We start from the raw sequence: 14,225 nt of genomic DNA, 5'->3' as shown, positions 1-14,225 counted from the left end.
CCATCAGAGTACCTCTCCTCATCAGCTCCTCTGTCACTTGTGTTAGGGTGTTGTCATTGATGCTCTCCAGGAACCTCCTGCATTGCTTAAACCCTGCTGTGTTGTCATTCCAGCAGGTATAATGGTGGTTAGTCCCCCGTGTGGACCAGAGCTTGCAAACATGGCACTGCTTCTAGCTGTCTGTAGAAAGCTTCATTTACTTGTTCCTGATCCAGGTGGCCTAGAGCAGACACCCACTACAGTGTCACCCACATTGGTTGGTGCTTTCTTCATTACCCATAAGCTCTCTGTTGGCTTATCACCCATCCTCAGGCAGAGCTCCATGCATTCCAGATGTTCTCTCACATAAATGAGAACTCCTGCTCTTTCCAGCCTGTCCTTCCTAAATACAAGAATGAGGAAATATTAAATCCAGGTTTGTTTCGGATGACGATAGCTTTCAATGACATCACTGACAGGTCTAAGTATCACTTCGTATTATATGATTGCCTTTGTAAGAATGAGTTTGACAGTTTTAGGCCATGTTGCAGGTAGGGCAAGAACTTGCTGCATAATATTTACTGATGAATTAAGCTGGTTTTGGTTTTAGTGTCTACCTGGAGCACACAGATAACATCTTGAAAGCTATAGAAGAGATCTCCAGTGTTGGTATTCCTGAACTGATCAACTCTGCCAAAGATGGATGTTCTTCTACTTATCCTACACTGAGCAGGTAATTATATTAGTAGAGACTTTGAATTTCATGAGATGCACAATGGCAATTTTTGCTTTTTAATATTTCATTTTCTTATTTTGTGGCCTATTATGGTTTCGTGTTAGTCCTGCTGTGGACTGCTCTGGACATTTGTAAGCATTCTTTTGGCAGTACGCAGCGGGTTGGTACGTGGTTAGCTTTATGTCAAGATGGCATAGCCTTGCATGATAACACAATATTGAGTTTATTATTTGTGAGCCACTTTAATTGGAGAATGAACTGCTGTCTGGTATGTTGCCTCTTTCTGTGCTACTATGGTGGTGTAAAGCACTCTAAAGGTCAGCCTCAGTGGCCTGGGCTGGTATCAGCGTGCCAAAGCGCACACAGGCTGTTTCTGCTCCTACCATGGGGATTCAGAAGCACGGTTTATGCAGGGATGGCCAAAGTTCCTGCACTTTGGAACTACCAAAATCGTCTTATGCTCACAGTACCAAACCTTTCACTGTGCATCCCCCAGATACCACCCCCTTCTTTGTAGCTCTATCTGTCGCTCATACTGGGGAAGGGATAGTTACTTCTCAGGATTCTCAATCTGTCTGGGCAATGAGGGCTGGGCTAGACATGCTTATGAGTCCTAGGGTCAATCTCTGGTGACTTCCTATTGAGAAGGATGCCCAGCTGGGTAACCTTCAAGTTTCTGAGAACAAGAAGCCTATCCAGATGCTCAAAGCTGGATTTCAGTTTTACTCTCACTTTCTCCACAGGCAGACATTCCCAGTTTTCTTCAGAGTGATGATGGCTCAGCTAGAGAGTTCAGTGAAAAGCATCCCAGCTGGGAAACCATCCGACTCAAGTGAGGTAGGAAAATAAACACACTGGACTTCTTGAGGGGAAGAAGAAATAAGTTAATCTGTACAGTACAATAAGGATGTATAAATTGGAAAGGCATCTACTTCTGAAATTTGTTTAGGAAGTGCAGTCAGCTTCACGGATCAGCCAAAACTGATATACAGGGTGATATATAAGTAGCATTCTTTTTTTTCCAGTTTGTACCATGTCAAAAATCCAGTAAATCCAGCAGAAGCTATAACCAGGCTGTAATCAGCAAAAAACTCATCTGTGCAGTTGGTCTGCACACCCGTGTGGGAGCACAAAATTATTTCACAAAAGCTGCTCTGAGAGGAAGGAAGTGTATTAACTCTTGGCATTTTAAGCCACGTGGGCACTGATCAGGCTGGAATTGCCATGAAGTGGTTTTGCTGTGATAAATCTGCCTGTGGTGAAGCTTTATTCCTCTGTTTTCACCACCAACAACAATAATGCTGTGGGTACAGCAAATGCTGAGAGAGCATCCAGCAAGGTGAGAGGAAATAGACCATCTTGAGTTGTTGTCCCCTTGTACCACCTTAGGTGCAACTGGAGAAGCTGCTGCGGTGGAACATTGCTGTGCGGAATTTCCATATCCTTGTTAACTTGGTCAAGGTGAGGTTCTGGTTGTTCTTCTGGCTTTACCTTCAGATTCCCAGCGAAGCCCAGTGCACCCAGGTTCATGAGCATGACTAAAAACATGAAGTACAGCTGACTGGTGGAACAGCCTGCAGGTGGTAAATAAAGCCAGTTATAATCCGTATGCAAGGGCTTCCATTTAGCTCTCACTTCAATACCACGTAGTTCTTACAGCCTGCACATCCTACTAACATAGTTCTCACACAAATAATAAGCTTGCACAAAGACAGGATGAGGGAGTGCAGAAAAAGGACTGAGTAAACACGCCAGTTCCCTAGTACAGTATTTTGTGTCAGAGTCCACTGCCAGCTGTGGAAGAGGGAGATGGGATAAATCCTTCAGGTAGATCTGCAATAACATGACAGAAGGAAACACTCTCCTGATGTACTCAGCTGAAGGCAGGCTGATGCTCTGAGCAGGAGGCTTGGATTCCTGTCTGTAACAGGCATTCAGTGTTTACCCCATAGCCCTCAGGTTTACTTGCTCTCATGGTAACATAAGATCTTCCTTTGAATCCCACCAACAATTCCTGTCCTCCTGTGGTGATGAACTCTAGAGGCCAGCCCCACTGGATGAAATACTCCCTTCCATCAGTTTTGGAGTGGGTACATTCAGTCTCACTGAGTGTGATGATGTTTTGGGCAGAAGGCAATAGGTTCGGTTGCACTTTTCTCCTCACTTAGGTTGATCACTACTGTTTGCTTTTATCATATCCAAAGTGATGATTAGCAAGTCCAGCTTTTTCAAGTTCAGCTTATTCCTGGTGAGTTGAGCTGACTCTTCTATACAGCTGCATTCACTGGAGCCCTCCCTGTGCTCCAGGTGCCTTTTGAGAGCATAAAGGGTAGAGCTGGACCAGCCGGTTCTGTTCTGCAATCCATAGCAGCACCAGCTCTCGCTAGTAACTGTGCGATGTCAGTTAAAACATCCACTAATTAGTTATAGAATTGGTCACTGGCAAAAATATATACGCAATTGTACACCAGAAGAAAGCCTTCAAGAGAGCTGAGACCATTTGTTCCATTTCTTTGTTTGCTGTTGGACCATAGCTGTGTGTGACCTGTGCGCTGACACCTGGTGTCTTGCCAGCTGGCACCTTTAATGTAATAGCTTCATTATTTCCTCCCAAAATACATTATTTTGCACATCTCAGTTTTGCTTTGTTCATTCTGTGATTACTTGCCCATCAGCTGGACTTGGGGCTCTTGGGTCCCATATTATTAAGAACTTCAGAGTCGCTGAGATAATTTTGTGCCATCTGCAAAAGGTGCACCTCAGATCACCAACCAGCCATCCTGCCAAGTGCTTCGCCTGACAGCCACTGCATCTCACACTCTGATGTGGTGGTCCCTCTCAAAACTTGAGAATGGATATTGCATTAGAAGAGGTTTCACACTTTAATGAAGGGCTATGCTTAATTGGCTGCTGTGCTTACATTGTTTCGTTTAGACCTGTGGACTGATCTGGCTCTTTTTCCCTCTCGCCCGAGTAGGTGTTTGACAGCAGGCCTGTACTCAGCATCTGCCTGAAGGTAAGCGAGGATTCAAAATAACTGAAGAGCAGTTTAAGTACCAACTTTCTTGAATTGCTGTCTCCAATGGAGTAGAGTGGTTACTGAATTCTCTGGGAGAAGCAGATACTGTTTCTTATACCTTTAACTGTCCACTAATCCTTATTGTATGGCTTGACCACAATGAACTCATTGCAATTGGCATTACTGACTTCAGACCCCTTCCCCTGTCTCCTTTCCCCATGGTACTCCAAATGACAGGAGATGTCACAGCAGACAGGTCTCCCTTGGAGCCCAGGAAGATCACTGTTCCCTCTGCAACTCTCCTGTTTCTGGCTAGAACTCATATATATATCTATAGTGATTCTAACATTTTGTATTTAGTTCGATTTTATTCCCAGTTTGCTAGTGAATGAAGCCAGGGATGTGCACAGTGATGAGAACTTGTCCTTCTAGCATCTCTTTGCAGTATTTAAAGTGGGACTCTTCACTGATCCTGTATATTCCAGTACAGCCTTCACATGAATATAGAATTTTACTAAGCAAGAACAGTTGACGGGGTAGCTTGAAAGAATGTTATCATTATCCTATTGGACTTTGATGGTTCTTTGGAAATAATTTCAATTTGCCTTCTGATATAATTTTTTTATAGTACGGCCGTCTCTTTGTAGAAGCATTTCTGAAGCTTGCCATGCCTCTGCTGGACTACAGCTTTAAAAAGCACAGGGTAAGCCTTTCAGAGACAGAACTGTCTGGAACCAGTTGGGAAGCATCACTGCTGCTTGCTAGAAAGAGATTCCTGTGTCTGGTCAGGTGTTGGCATGACACTTGTGACACTTTATGACAAATATGCTTAATGTCTCCAGCTGTGCTCTGCCCAGTTTACTTGCCCACCCAGTGTTCTCTCAGCAAACAGATCACTGATACCCAACTTGCCATCACTCTTCTGGTTGGATGGCTTCACTGGTAGCAAAGGAAGCCCTTTCAACCTCCAACTCCTTCAAAAGATATTACTGCAAAGGTGACATTCCCAGAGTAGGAAACTCATGTGAGCAGTCAGGTTGGTGAGGGGATTGTGGGTTGGTGAGAGCTTGTGGTCCAGATGGACAGTGTCATTGGTGTCTTTGCAATAATTCTTGGAGCTTTGAGTTCCATGACACCATGTGGGAGTGCAGATGGACAGGCGCTTACTGCACCTCATGATGACCAAGAACAGCTCACCTATTCCCCCTGCTTTCTTGCAAGGCCACCCAGCTTTGACAGTGAGACTCGTTCTTTGGCTTAGTCTTCACAACTTGTGTTTCAAATAGATAACTCCTTCCTGCTGCAAATGTAATACCCATTTTCATGGATATTTGAGGGAGTGAGGTTATCAGCAGATACCTAGTCACTGGACAACAGAAAGCGCTGTGTCATTTGCTCAATAAAGAGGATTGATATCCAGAGTCCATGTTGGATGTGTTTCAAATACCAAAATCTAGCAGTGTGTTTTACATTTTTCCTCTGGTTCCCCTATTTCAGAAGGTTGTACTTGAGGCGAGATGTGACATGGTTGTCTTGATTTTAATTGCCCCAAGTTCACTGATACGTGTTCATTCCAAACTCTGATTCAAAGTCAGTTTCAGTGGGAAGTGCTTGGCCTTATGACACGTGGTCATACTTCTACCAGTTACTTGACTTCTCTGCACAGTGCTGGTCTCCTGTGGCTTCATCCCATTCGTCTGACACTTCTGCATACGTGCATCCTATCTCTATCCCATAACCCTTTGAAAGGATTGCTAGGAATAATACTGTTTCATTATTCTTGTTTCCCTTATGGAAAAATCCTTTGAGAATGACTTGCTGGTCTACTTATTTATTGCAGGATGATGTGCAGAGTTTGCTGAAAACCTTGCAGCTGAGTACCAGGCAACTTCATCACATGTGTGGCCATTCCAAGGTAAGATAAGTTCTAATTGCAGCATAAAATCCTGTCCTAAGAATGATTTATTTCCCTTCCAATGCTTTTCCAGGGCAGGGGCAGGTTCTACTTGCAGGCTTCTAGCAGTGTCTGTGGAAGCAAAAGCTCTGAGAGGGGGAGAAATAGCCTTGGTTAAGGGCCCCAGAGTTGAAGTATTGGATCTGGAAGTGGCTGATTTTGATGTCAGCTCAGGTTAGCATGCTCTTATGTAGGACAAAGGTTCTTGACATCTTTGGTTGTTGGTATCTGGAAGAGGGTGTTTCTGAGGACACATGCTAAGACCTTAGAGACCTCGCATAAAGTATAGATGTCAGCTTGATAACATGGGAGGGAAGCTTTGACAAAGATCAACAGCCTTGCGAGTCGGAAGAATCAGCAACGGGAGGCAGCAACTTCCCCATAGTAGGGAAGAGGGCAAAGGCAGAGGTGGAAGCTGGAAACACGCAGTCTGCCAGCCTCTCTGTACGAGGCTTGGGGCAGGCAGGAAGGAGAGGATTAGCACCCTGCTCACAATGTGGAGAGCCTGGGAAAAGACAGTTAGAAGGCACTTAATGTGTGCTGCTTTGTTCCTGTTAGATTCCAAAGAGGTTCAGAACACACGTCTGAAAAGGGAGCTTGGCCAAAGTAATTGGAGGGAGAAAGCCATGTATTAGTGTGGCTCCCCAGCCTAGATTTGCTACTGATGTAGTCCAGAGCTGGCATCGGGAGTGTAAAAGTCTGGCTGGAGATCAGAACGTGCCATTGCAGCTATTAGCATAGGAGAGAACTGGAAGCTGGCACAAACCCTGGAGATGCTAAAAAGCCCTTCTCATGTTTGAGAAGATGCCCGTTATAAAGTCACAATTCACCTTGTAAACAGGGTAACATCATTGCAGCTTGCGATGTCTTGTTTGTCTTTGCACTTGACTCGCATTTTCAAGTGCTGTGTCCACAGCCCCTGTTAGCATATAACCACAATTAGTGAACACCTGGGTTTTACCACTGCTCTTGGATCTGTTGCAGCCCAATTAGGTCTCTGTGCCAAATCATTTTTTCAAGAATGAGAAGGCAGCAGCTGAAGTTAGGCAAAGAATGTATGCGGTGATGCTCCATACATGTTTGAAGAGGAGTTAACACCAACATTTGTTAAACCACTCTTGATTTCACTTTCATACAAAGCTAGTAGGTGCTCACTGATGTACTGTGCAGCGTTACCAAAGATGTGCTCCTCTCCCTCAGTGTGTTTACAGAGCATCACACAGCAGACAGTAGCAATTGGCTTCACCTGTAATTTCCTAAGTATTTATCATTTATTTGTCCACACCAAGCCCCTCTTCTGTTTGTGTATCTAATGCTGGACATAAGGACAGCTCCTGGAGACAGATTTTTGTAGATGCCACGGTGCTTTGCTGAGTCTCCAAACTGCCTGCAGACGCTTGGGCAGGTTCCAAGGCCCAGGGAGGGGAGCACTGGGGTTGTTGGTTGTGTCATTAGTGAGGTTTTCCCCAATTTGGTTCTGATTAGTGCTGTTACACAGGGCAGAGAACAGACTGCTACTGCTGGTTGGTACTTGATTACCTATTCCCTGTTGGTAGAACACGAAGCTAAGCAGTGTCCTTCTTCCCAGGCATGTTGAACTCTTCCAAGAAATGAAGCTGATCTGATTTCAGAGTATAGCTAATGAGAGCATCTTAATGCAAGGTTACAAAGTGCTCACATGAAAGAGGAAAATACTCATGCACAAAATAATTGGTTGTGGCTGTTGGCAGCTTTTCTGGTTTAGCAATGACTCTATCCTGTACTGCAGATCCAAGCCTAGCAGGAAGAGAAGCTCACCCAGAGCTAAATCTCACCACAATACCTGGCATAGCTGCTCTTCTGCGGCTGGTTTTTGCTCACAGCAACTCCATCTGTTCCCTCCTGGCCTAGTTCTCCAAAAGCCAGTGCTTCCTTGGTCTGGACAAGTTTATATTGCACAGACATTCCATGTAGCTAGGGCAGAGGAATTGCATCAGACACTGAGCAAAAAAAGATTGTCATTGCAGTAGCTCATTCAACACCTTTCTCCTTCTTTCTTCTCTGTGCCTGGGAATTCAGCAATTTCCTGATAGGAAGCTCCCTGCAGCGTTAGTTTGCAGCCTGTGTCCCTCAGCAAGTATTACCTCCCTTCCTAGGTGGGGCAGTGCTGGAGTCCCGTAGAGGGGGTACTGGTCTCTCTCTAAAGTTCATGAGAAAAGCTGAGGCCCGTTCTGTTTTTATCCAGAGTGCATATGGCTGTTTGGATTATTGCAAGGGATTGTTTTGCTGCCTGAAGCAAAATGCTTATCTGAATTTTATTTTTTAACAAAGCCTATACAGAATTTGGCAAAGAAACAATGTAATCTTTGCAAGCTTTGTGGAGATGGTGTCCCTCCCACCTGTATAACCAATGCCTTTCTAAGAAGCCGGGACACCCAGGCAAGGATCAATCACAGTCATGTTTCACTCTTTCATGTTTAGATTCACCAAGACATTGGACTGACCAACCACGTGCCGCTGTTGAAGAAGTCACTGGAGCAATTTGTGTACCGAGTGAAGGCAATGCTGGCGTTCAACCACTGCCAGGAGGCCTTCTGGGTTGGCATCCTTAAAAACCGGGATCTTCAGGTGAGAATCACTGTCCATCCTGCCTGGGGCAAGTAAAACCTGGGCGAGGGCGATGCTCATCTTGCCCAGACAACTATACCTGCCCTCGTGTGCAGGTAGAGCTGGGAGGCCCCATTCAATGTGACTGCATTACAGTTACATTGAGTGCAGCAGAAAGAAGGGTTTGGTTTCAAGGTTAAGGGCTTCCTTGCAGTGAAGCTGTCACCCTGAGGTGGTGGGGTTTTATCATTTGTAAGGCATGAGCATGGAGGGTCATTGTGCTGCTCAGAACCGAGCCACAGACACAAAGAGGGAAGAGGCAGAGGCCATCACACCTCTTCACACATGCTCTGGTGTGTGGCTTTAACAGAAGCCAATTCTGGCCCTTTTTCTTCATCTTTCACTGTAGAAGAACGGTTGAAAACAAAACCAGCGTTTCACTCAAAAGCCTTTTATTTAAGATGGTCACAAAACACAGCTTTCTTCCACCCCCTCTTAGCGCACATCAGCTGCCCCGCATGCACTCAGTTACAGGTCTTTTTGCGTCCAACTCAGGGAGAAGAAATTTTGTCTCAGGTCTCTGAAGAGAGGGGCTCGGAGGAGGAGGAGGACTCGGCAGAGAGCCCGGCTGAGGTAGGGCCGCCGCTGCGAGCGCCTGGGCACTGACTCTGCCCGTGAGGCGGGGGGGAGGAGGGGGGTTCAGACCCGGCACTGACGGCGGTTCCCCCGCAGGAGCCCAGCGGCACGGACGCCAGCGAGGACGAGGAGGAGGCCGGGCCGGGCCCTTCTCCCGCGGAGCCCTGAGACACCGGCGGCGGCGGCGGGGGCGGCTCCGCCCGGCGATGCGCAGGCGCGGAGGGCGGGCTGAGGGGAGGGAGGGAGGGAGGGCGGTGTGTGCGTAGCTCCGCGCAGGCGCGGGGCGGCGGGGGCGGCCATGTCGGTGCAGGAGGATCCGGTGCAGCGGGAGATCCACCAGGACTGGGCCAACCGCGAGTACATCGAGGTGATCACCAGCTCCATCAAGAAGATCGCGGACTTTCTCAACTCCTTCGGTGAGGGCGCCGGGAGTCAGCTCCCACTGTGACCCAAGATCTATCATCTGGGACAGGTGGGATGAAAATCTTGGAGAAATGGCAATGAAGAGCTGCTCTCCAAAGACAGTGTCTACCCTGTGCTAGTGGCAAGATCGTATTTAGGATCCTGTGTGGTTCCGGGCCGGGGTGGGCCCCCGCTGTCTCTCACTGCCGCCTCCCCGCAGACATGTCGTGCCGGTCCCGGCTGGCCACCCTCAACGAGAAGCTGACGGCGCTGGAGCGCAGGATCGAGTACATCGAGGCCCGGGTGAGCAGCGGAGCGAGGGCGGGGCGGGCCGGGGCCAGGCGCGGGTGAGCACCGGCGGAGCCCGGCCCCGGCCCCGGCTGAGGCCTTTCCTCTTCCCGACAGGTCACCAAGGGCGAGACGCTGACGTAGGCCTGGGGCGGCCCCGGGCCCCCCTTTCCCCGTTGGAGCACCGCCGCCCCGCACCCTGCTCGGGGCCTGCCGCCACCGCCGCCTCTGCTTGTGTTGCCAATAAACCGCTGTGCTCCTGCCCTGCCTGCTCTCTGCCTGCCTGCCTGGGGCCGGGCCGCGGGATGCCCGGCTCCCTGTCACCGTCTTGGATGTCCAGAGCCTGCCCGTCCGTCCGTCTGACCCTCAGGGTTCAGCCCCGCGTTCCTCCCCACGTGTGGGGGCTGTGATGGGAGGGGACATGCTCCAGGGCCTGGCTGCTGTCAGCTCCAGGAGGCACCTGACCAGCCTTTGTGCTCCTGCTGGGGTCACAGCAGAAAATCTGGTGATCCTGATGGTTTGGAGGGTTTCTCAGCCTTCATGTGTGCACACTGTCAGGGCTGTGTGGGGACAGCAGGCTCACCTGGCATGGTGCACATGCCACAGGATAGTGCCCATTGTTGGCACCTAAACAGAAGTGCTTATCCTCCTCTCTAGGGAGGCAGGTAACAAGGAGAAAGAAATCTCTCTTTCCACCACTTCTCTATTTATTACATTTTTTCAGTGGGCATCTAGAGCTGCAGACTCAAGGCTCATATTTAGTGTTTGTTGGGGAGTCCATGGAGTTGGTGTCAGTAAAGGTCTTTTTGCTGCCCAGAAGGCTTTAAGTGTCTCGGAATATTATTTTCCAACTGAAAGCTATCTTAATGTGATGTCTGCAGTGTTTACTGGGTAACTTAATGTCATTTATATTTTTGAGGCTGGCAGCTCTGACATCATCTGGCTGCTCCTCAGCATAGGTCCTCCAAGCTCATAGTTTTATTCTCCATAGGAAGCTCTGTATTTTCTATTGTTTTGATAAGTGCTCCTCCAGCCTTTCTCTCAGCTCACCTAGCCAGTTAGGCGTTCTTCTCAGGTTGGGCCATACATCTGGGAGGCTTGGCTGCTTCTGGTGTGTAGTCACAGCAGAAATAAATGCTTTGTAGCAGCCCTGCAGAGCTTAAGAGTAGAGTGTAGCAGCCACAACTCACTGCACCTTCACTTGGGGGCAATACCAAATGATGAGAGATGGTGCTGTCATACAAGATTGGTAGGTAGAAGGAAAGCACCTCTCTCCTCAGAGGCAGTTGTTCTGTTGCCCAGGTACATCAAAAGTACGCCCGTGGCCCGTGCACTGCTTCTGGGTGTGCTGGAGTGGAGTCCTCAGATCTCCATCTTTGGAGATAACTCAGTTTTGTTTGGACAAGGCCCTGGATAGCTTGATCTGACTTTGAAGTAAGCCCTGCTTTAAATGTGTGGGGGGTGGGTAGGGTGAGCTAGAGACCATCAGAGGTCCCTGCCTAAACTACCCTGAGATCCTTCACCCAAAGACTGAATGGGAAATAGAGGGTACCACAGACATCCCTGGGACTGGGGCTGTACTGGGCTGACTTCTTCCCTTGAGATCCATGGCTTGTTTCTGTTCCCAGCTGGCAGTGTGGTGTGTCCCTCTCGGATCCCTTCCTGACGGGCTGTTGTAATGGTTCTCCCGTTTTCCTCTGACCCTGCATTTCTCACAAGAGTAGCTGTTACAACACGGTTGGTGCGGCCAAAGCAGTTTTGATATAGGAATCTGTGTTCTGGAGGGTCCTGCTCCTCCCAGAACGCGTGTTCTCGCAGAGCTTGGGCACTGTGGGATCAGCCTGCCTGGTTCATGTCCCAGCAGGGATGCTGGGCAGCTCACTGGTACTGGAGTTTTGCCCTTTTTCTTTCAGGGAGTCTCAGTAGTTCCCTAGGGCTCTGCAAGACCAGGCTTTGTGGCTGGTTGCTGCTTATTCCAGGCCACCTCTGGGAGGTGAAGCAGCATCCTGGTCCTCAGGCTGATACTCCTTCCAGCAGCTGCTGTGGTGTATGGCCTTCTAGTAGATGGAGCTTTGGCATATTGGAAGCATTCGGATTGTTTTAAAGGCTGGGAAATTCTGCTTGCCTTTTTTCTTGTCTTGTTCTGTGTCTTTTAAAGAATATGATGCCCCAGGAACCCGCATTAAACTTTTCTGGAGTGGATTTGTGTGCTCTGAATCAGGAGGTGGATTTACGTGCCGTAGCAGTGGTGCTGTTCTCCCCACCGCACGTTTAATGTAGCAGGAGATGACAATGTGCTCTGTGTCCTCAAAGCATAATTTCCTCTTGTCCTGAGGGAGCTGGGTGCTTGGGCAACCTTGCACCCAGCTCTGGTTATTGGTAGCTGAGACCTTTTCCCAGAGCCTGAACTGGGGAGCAAGCTGTTTAGAAGCCTCTTACGACGACACTGGAAGAGAGCAGTTTTGTTAGAGCTTAAGCCACATCTTGAGGCTTGAGAAAGGTTTGTGCTCTCAGAGGGCGAGCAGTGAGCTGTCAGTGCTGGCTGCCTGCTGGACAGGCTGCCAGAGGTCATGGAGCCATCAGAGCAATCCTCCAGCCCCCGTTTGAGGTAACGGTTCCAAGGTTTGGGAAGGAGTGGTAGTACTGATCTCGGGTGGGAGTATCACATGGTGATACTGTGCTCACATCACCATTTTTCTGGTGTCAGCAGCAGGAGATACAGCTTGAATTCAAGCTTTGCATACCCCATACAGGTTGTAGTGTCTAATCCAAAGCATATGTTTTCAGATCAATGGGTTGGCCCTAACCTCTCAAATAAATGTAGCTTCTAGTAAATAAACTTTGGGCTCTCTAGGTACCTACTGCAGAGTCTTGATTTTAGGAAACAGCTTTAAAGACAAATGTATGTTCGTCCCCTCTATGTTGCAGGTGATTGAACCTGACAGTAATCCTCAGACTCCAGCAGCCACCAGCTCCTTCCTCAGATCACAGCACCCCACACCTTCCCCTTGCTCCTTCGCAGCCATTTGGGAGCAGGGCACATATTTTTCTATTAGTAACAATGGAATTGCACTAATTCAGGAATCTGCCCTTTCCCTCCAAATAAAGTGGGACAAAGCTGTCACACAAGTGTCCGGGTGGTACCAGCAGCAAATCCCTGAGGCACCAGCGCTGGCTGAGCTCCACAACCGGCCACAGTCACCCATGGTGTTGGCAGGCAGGAAAGAACCCAGAGTCTCAACTCTCTCAGAGGCTAGTTCCCAAAGAAAGGCAAAATAACCACATGCAATACATGAGAACTCATTCTAGTGAATGCTGCGGGCTTGGGGCTGAGTGGCTCGGGAGCTGCCTGGCAGCAAAGGATGTTGGGGATGTTGGTCGACTGAGCCAGCAGTGTGCCCAGGTTGGCCAAGAAGGCCAACAGTATCTTGGCCTGTATCAGGAACGGTGTGGCGAGTACGACTCCGAGAGGTGATCGTCAGCCTGTACTGGGCACTGGTGAGGCCTCACCTGGAGTGCTGTGTCCAGTTTTGGGCCCGTTACCATAAAAAGACTTAGAGGTGCTGGAGTGGATCCATAGAAGAGCAAGAAAACTGGAGAGGCGTCTGGAGAACAGGTCTTATGAGGAGAGGCTGAGGGAGCAGGGGTTGTTCAGCCTGGAGAAAAGGAGGTGAGACCTTATTGCTCTCTACAACTACCTGAAAGGAGGGGGCTGGTCTCTTCTCCCAAGTCACAGGTGACAGGACTAGAGGAAAGGCCTTGTGACACCGCTGTGCCCTTGAATGTCCCTAGCAGTCTCCTGTGACACCGGCTGTTGCTTTGCACACAGGTTTTCAAGTGACCAAACATCATGCTTAGCCAGAGGCAATGCTCGCTGAGGAACAGGAGCTCTTGCACCAGGATGTAAGACAAATCCGAGCGGAAGGAAGCCAAAGCCAGAACTGTATTTTAGCCCAGCGACTACAAGGTTGAGTTACTTCTGAGCAGGCCTAGAAGGAGCTCAGGAGGCCACAGGAGCTGCAGTGCTTCCTTAGGTGAGACCACTGAGGGCCAAAGGCAAGGGACTGGCATAAGAAGGGCTTAATTAGTTAATTGTCTACCCAGGGGCAGCTGTAGTGGGAAGCACCAGCGGAGCTGGTGTGTGTTAGGTGCTGAGCTGGGCTTCATTTTCTGCTCTCCTGCACAGGAGAGGTCTGCCCCCCGCCTTTCCTACTCTCTTGTTGCCTTCTGAAGGCTGGCTGGGTCAGAAACCATCTTCTGCTGGAGAAGGAGCAGCTCCCCTAAACGGAAAACCCCAGGGTGCCTTCCATTTAATGTTGTGCTGAAGAGTTAGAGGTGGAGGAGAGCAGCCATGAGCTTACCACGGGTACAGGACAAAGCCAAAGAGAGGGATGCGGTGTTTCAGGTGACTCTAAGGAGGGCAGTGAGGATTGCAAGGGAAGGGTTGGTAGTAGCAGCCCGTAGAGAGCCAGGGCACATGGGTACTGCCCAGCCAGGCAGCGAGGACGTACAAGTGGTCACTAGCACGTGAGAAATTGCCCACGGGCAACTCGAGCATCTGAAGGACCTGTGTTTTTCGGGACTCTCCACCCGGATGTGGGATGTGCTCCCCTCCGCATTTGTGT

At 49.0% G+C, this 14,225-nt stretch overlaps 2 protein-coding genes across 2 annotated transcripts in view; both read left to right on the top strand.

Moving 5' to 3' along the window:
* Window positions 1-9,142, top strand: part of FANCD2 (Fanconi anemia complementation group D2) — a 53,313-nt gene extending 44,171 nt beyond the window's left edge. The window contains exons 36-44 of the mRNA XM_014959465.1: window positions 590-712; window positions 1,459-1,552; window positions 2,105-2,176; window positions 3,693-3,731; window positions 4,363-4,437; window positions 5,575-5,649; window positions 8,149-8,295; window positions 8,830-8,907; window positions 9,007-9,142. Coding sequence (XP_014814951.1) covers window positions 590-712; window positions 1,459-1,552; window positions 2,105-2,176; window positions 3,693-3,731; window positions 4,363-4,437; window positions 5,575-5,649; window positions 8,149-8,295; window positions 8,830-8,907; window positions 9,007-9,078 — 775 coding nt within the window. The 3' untranslated portion in view covers window positions 9,079-9,142. The remainder of the gene's footprint in view (window positions 1-589; window positions 713-1,458; window positions 1,553-2,104; window positions 2,177-3,692; window positions 3,732-4,362; window positions 4,438-5,574; window positions 5,650-8,148; window positions 8,296-8,829; window positions 8,908-9,006) is intronic.
* A 24-nt stretch (window positions 9,143-9,166) lies between these two features.
* On the top strand, window positions 9,167-10,419 carry BRK1 (BRICK1, SCAR/WAVE actin-nucleating complex subunit). The gene is made up of 3 exons (XM_014959463.1): window positions 9,167-9,326; window positions 9,533-9,615; window positions 9,718-10,419. Exons 1-3 carry the CDS (start codon window positions 9,209-9,211, stop codon window positions 9,742-9,744), a joined length of 228 nt encoding a protein of 75 aa, XP_014814949.1. The 5' UTR covers window positions 9,167-9,208; the 3' UTR covers window positions 9,745-10,419.
* Window positions 10,420-14,225: the final 3,806 nt, after the last annotated feature.

This window comes from Calidris pugnax, unplaced genomic scaffold (assembly GCF_001431845.1).
Source record: "Calidris pugnax isolate Ruff unplaced genomic scaffold, ASM143184v1 scaffold407, whole genome shotgun sequence".
Taxonomy (NCBI): Eukaryota; Metazoa; Chordata; class Aves; order Charadriiformes; family Scolopacidae; genus Calidris; species Calidris pugnax.
The sequence above is the reverse complement of the archived record's forward strand: the minus strand, read 5'-3'. Positions and strand labels throughout refer to the sequence as shown.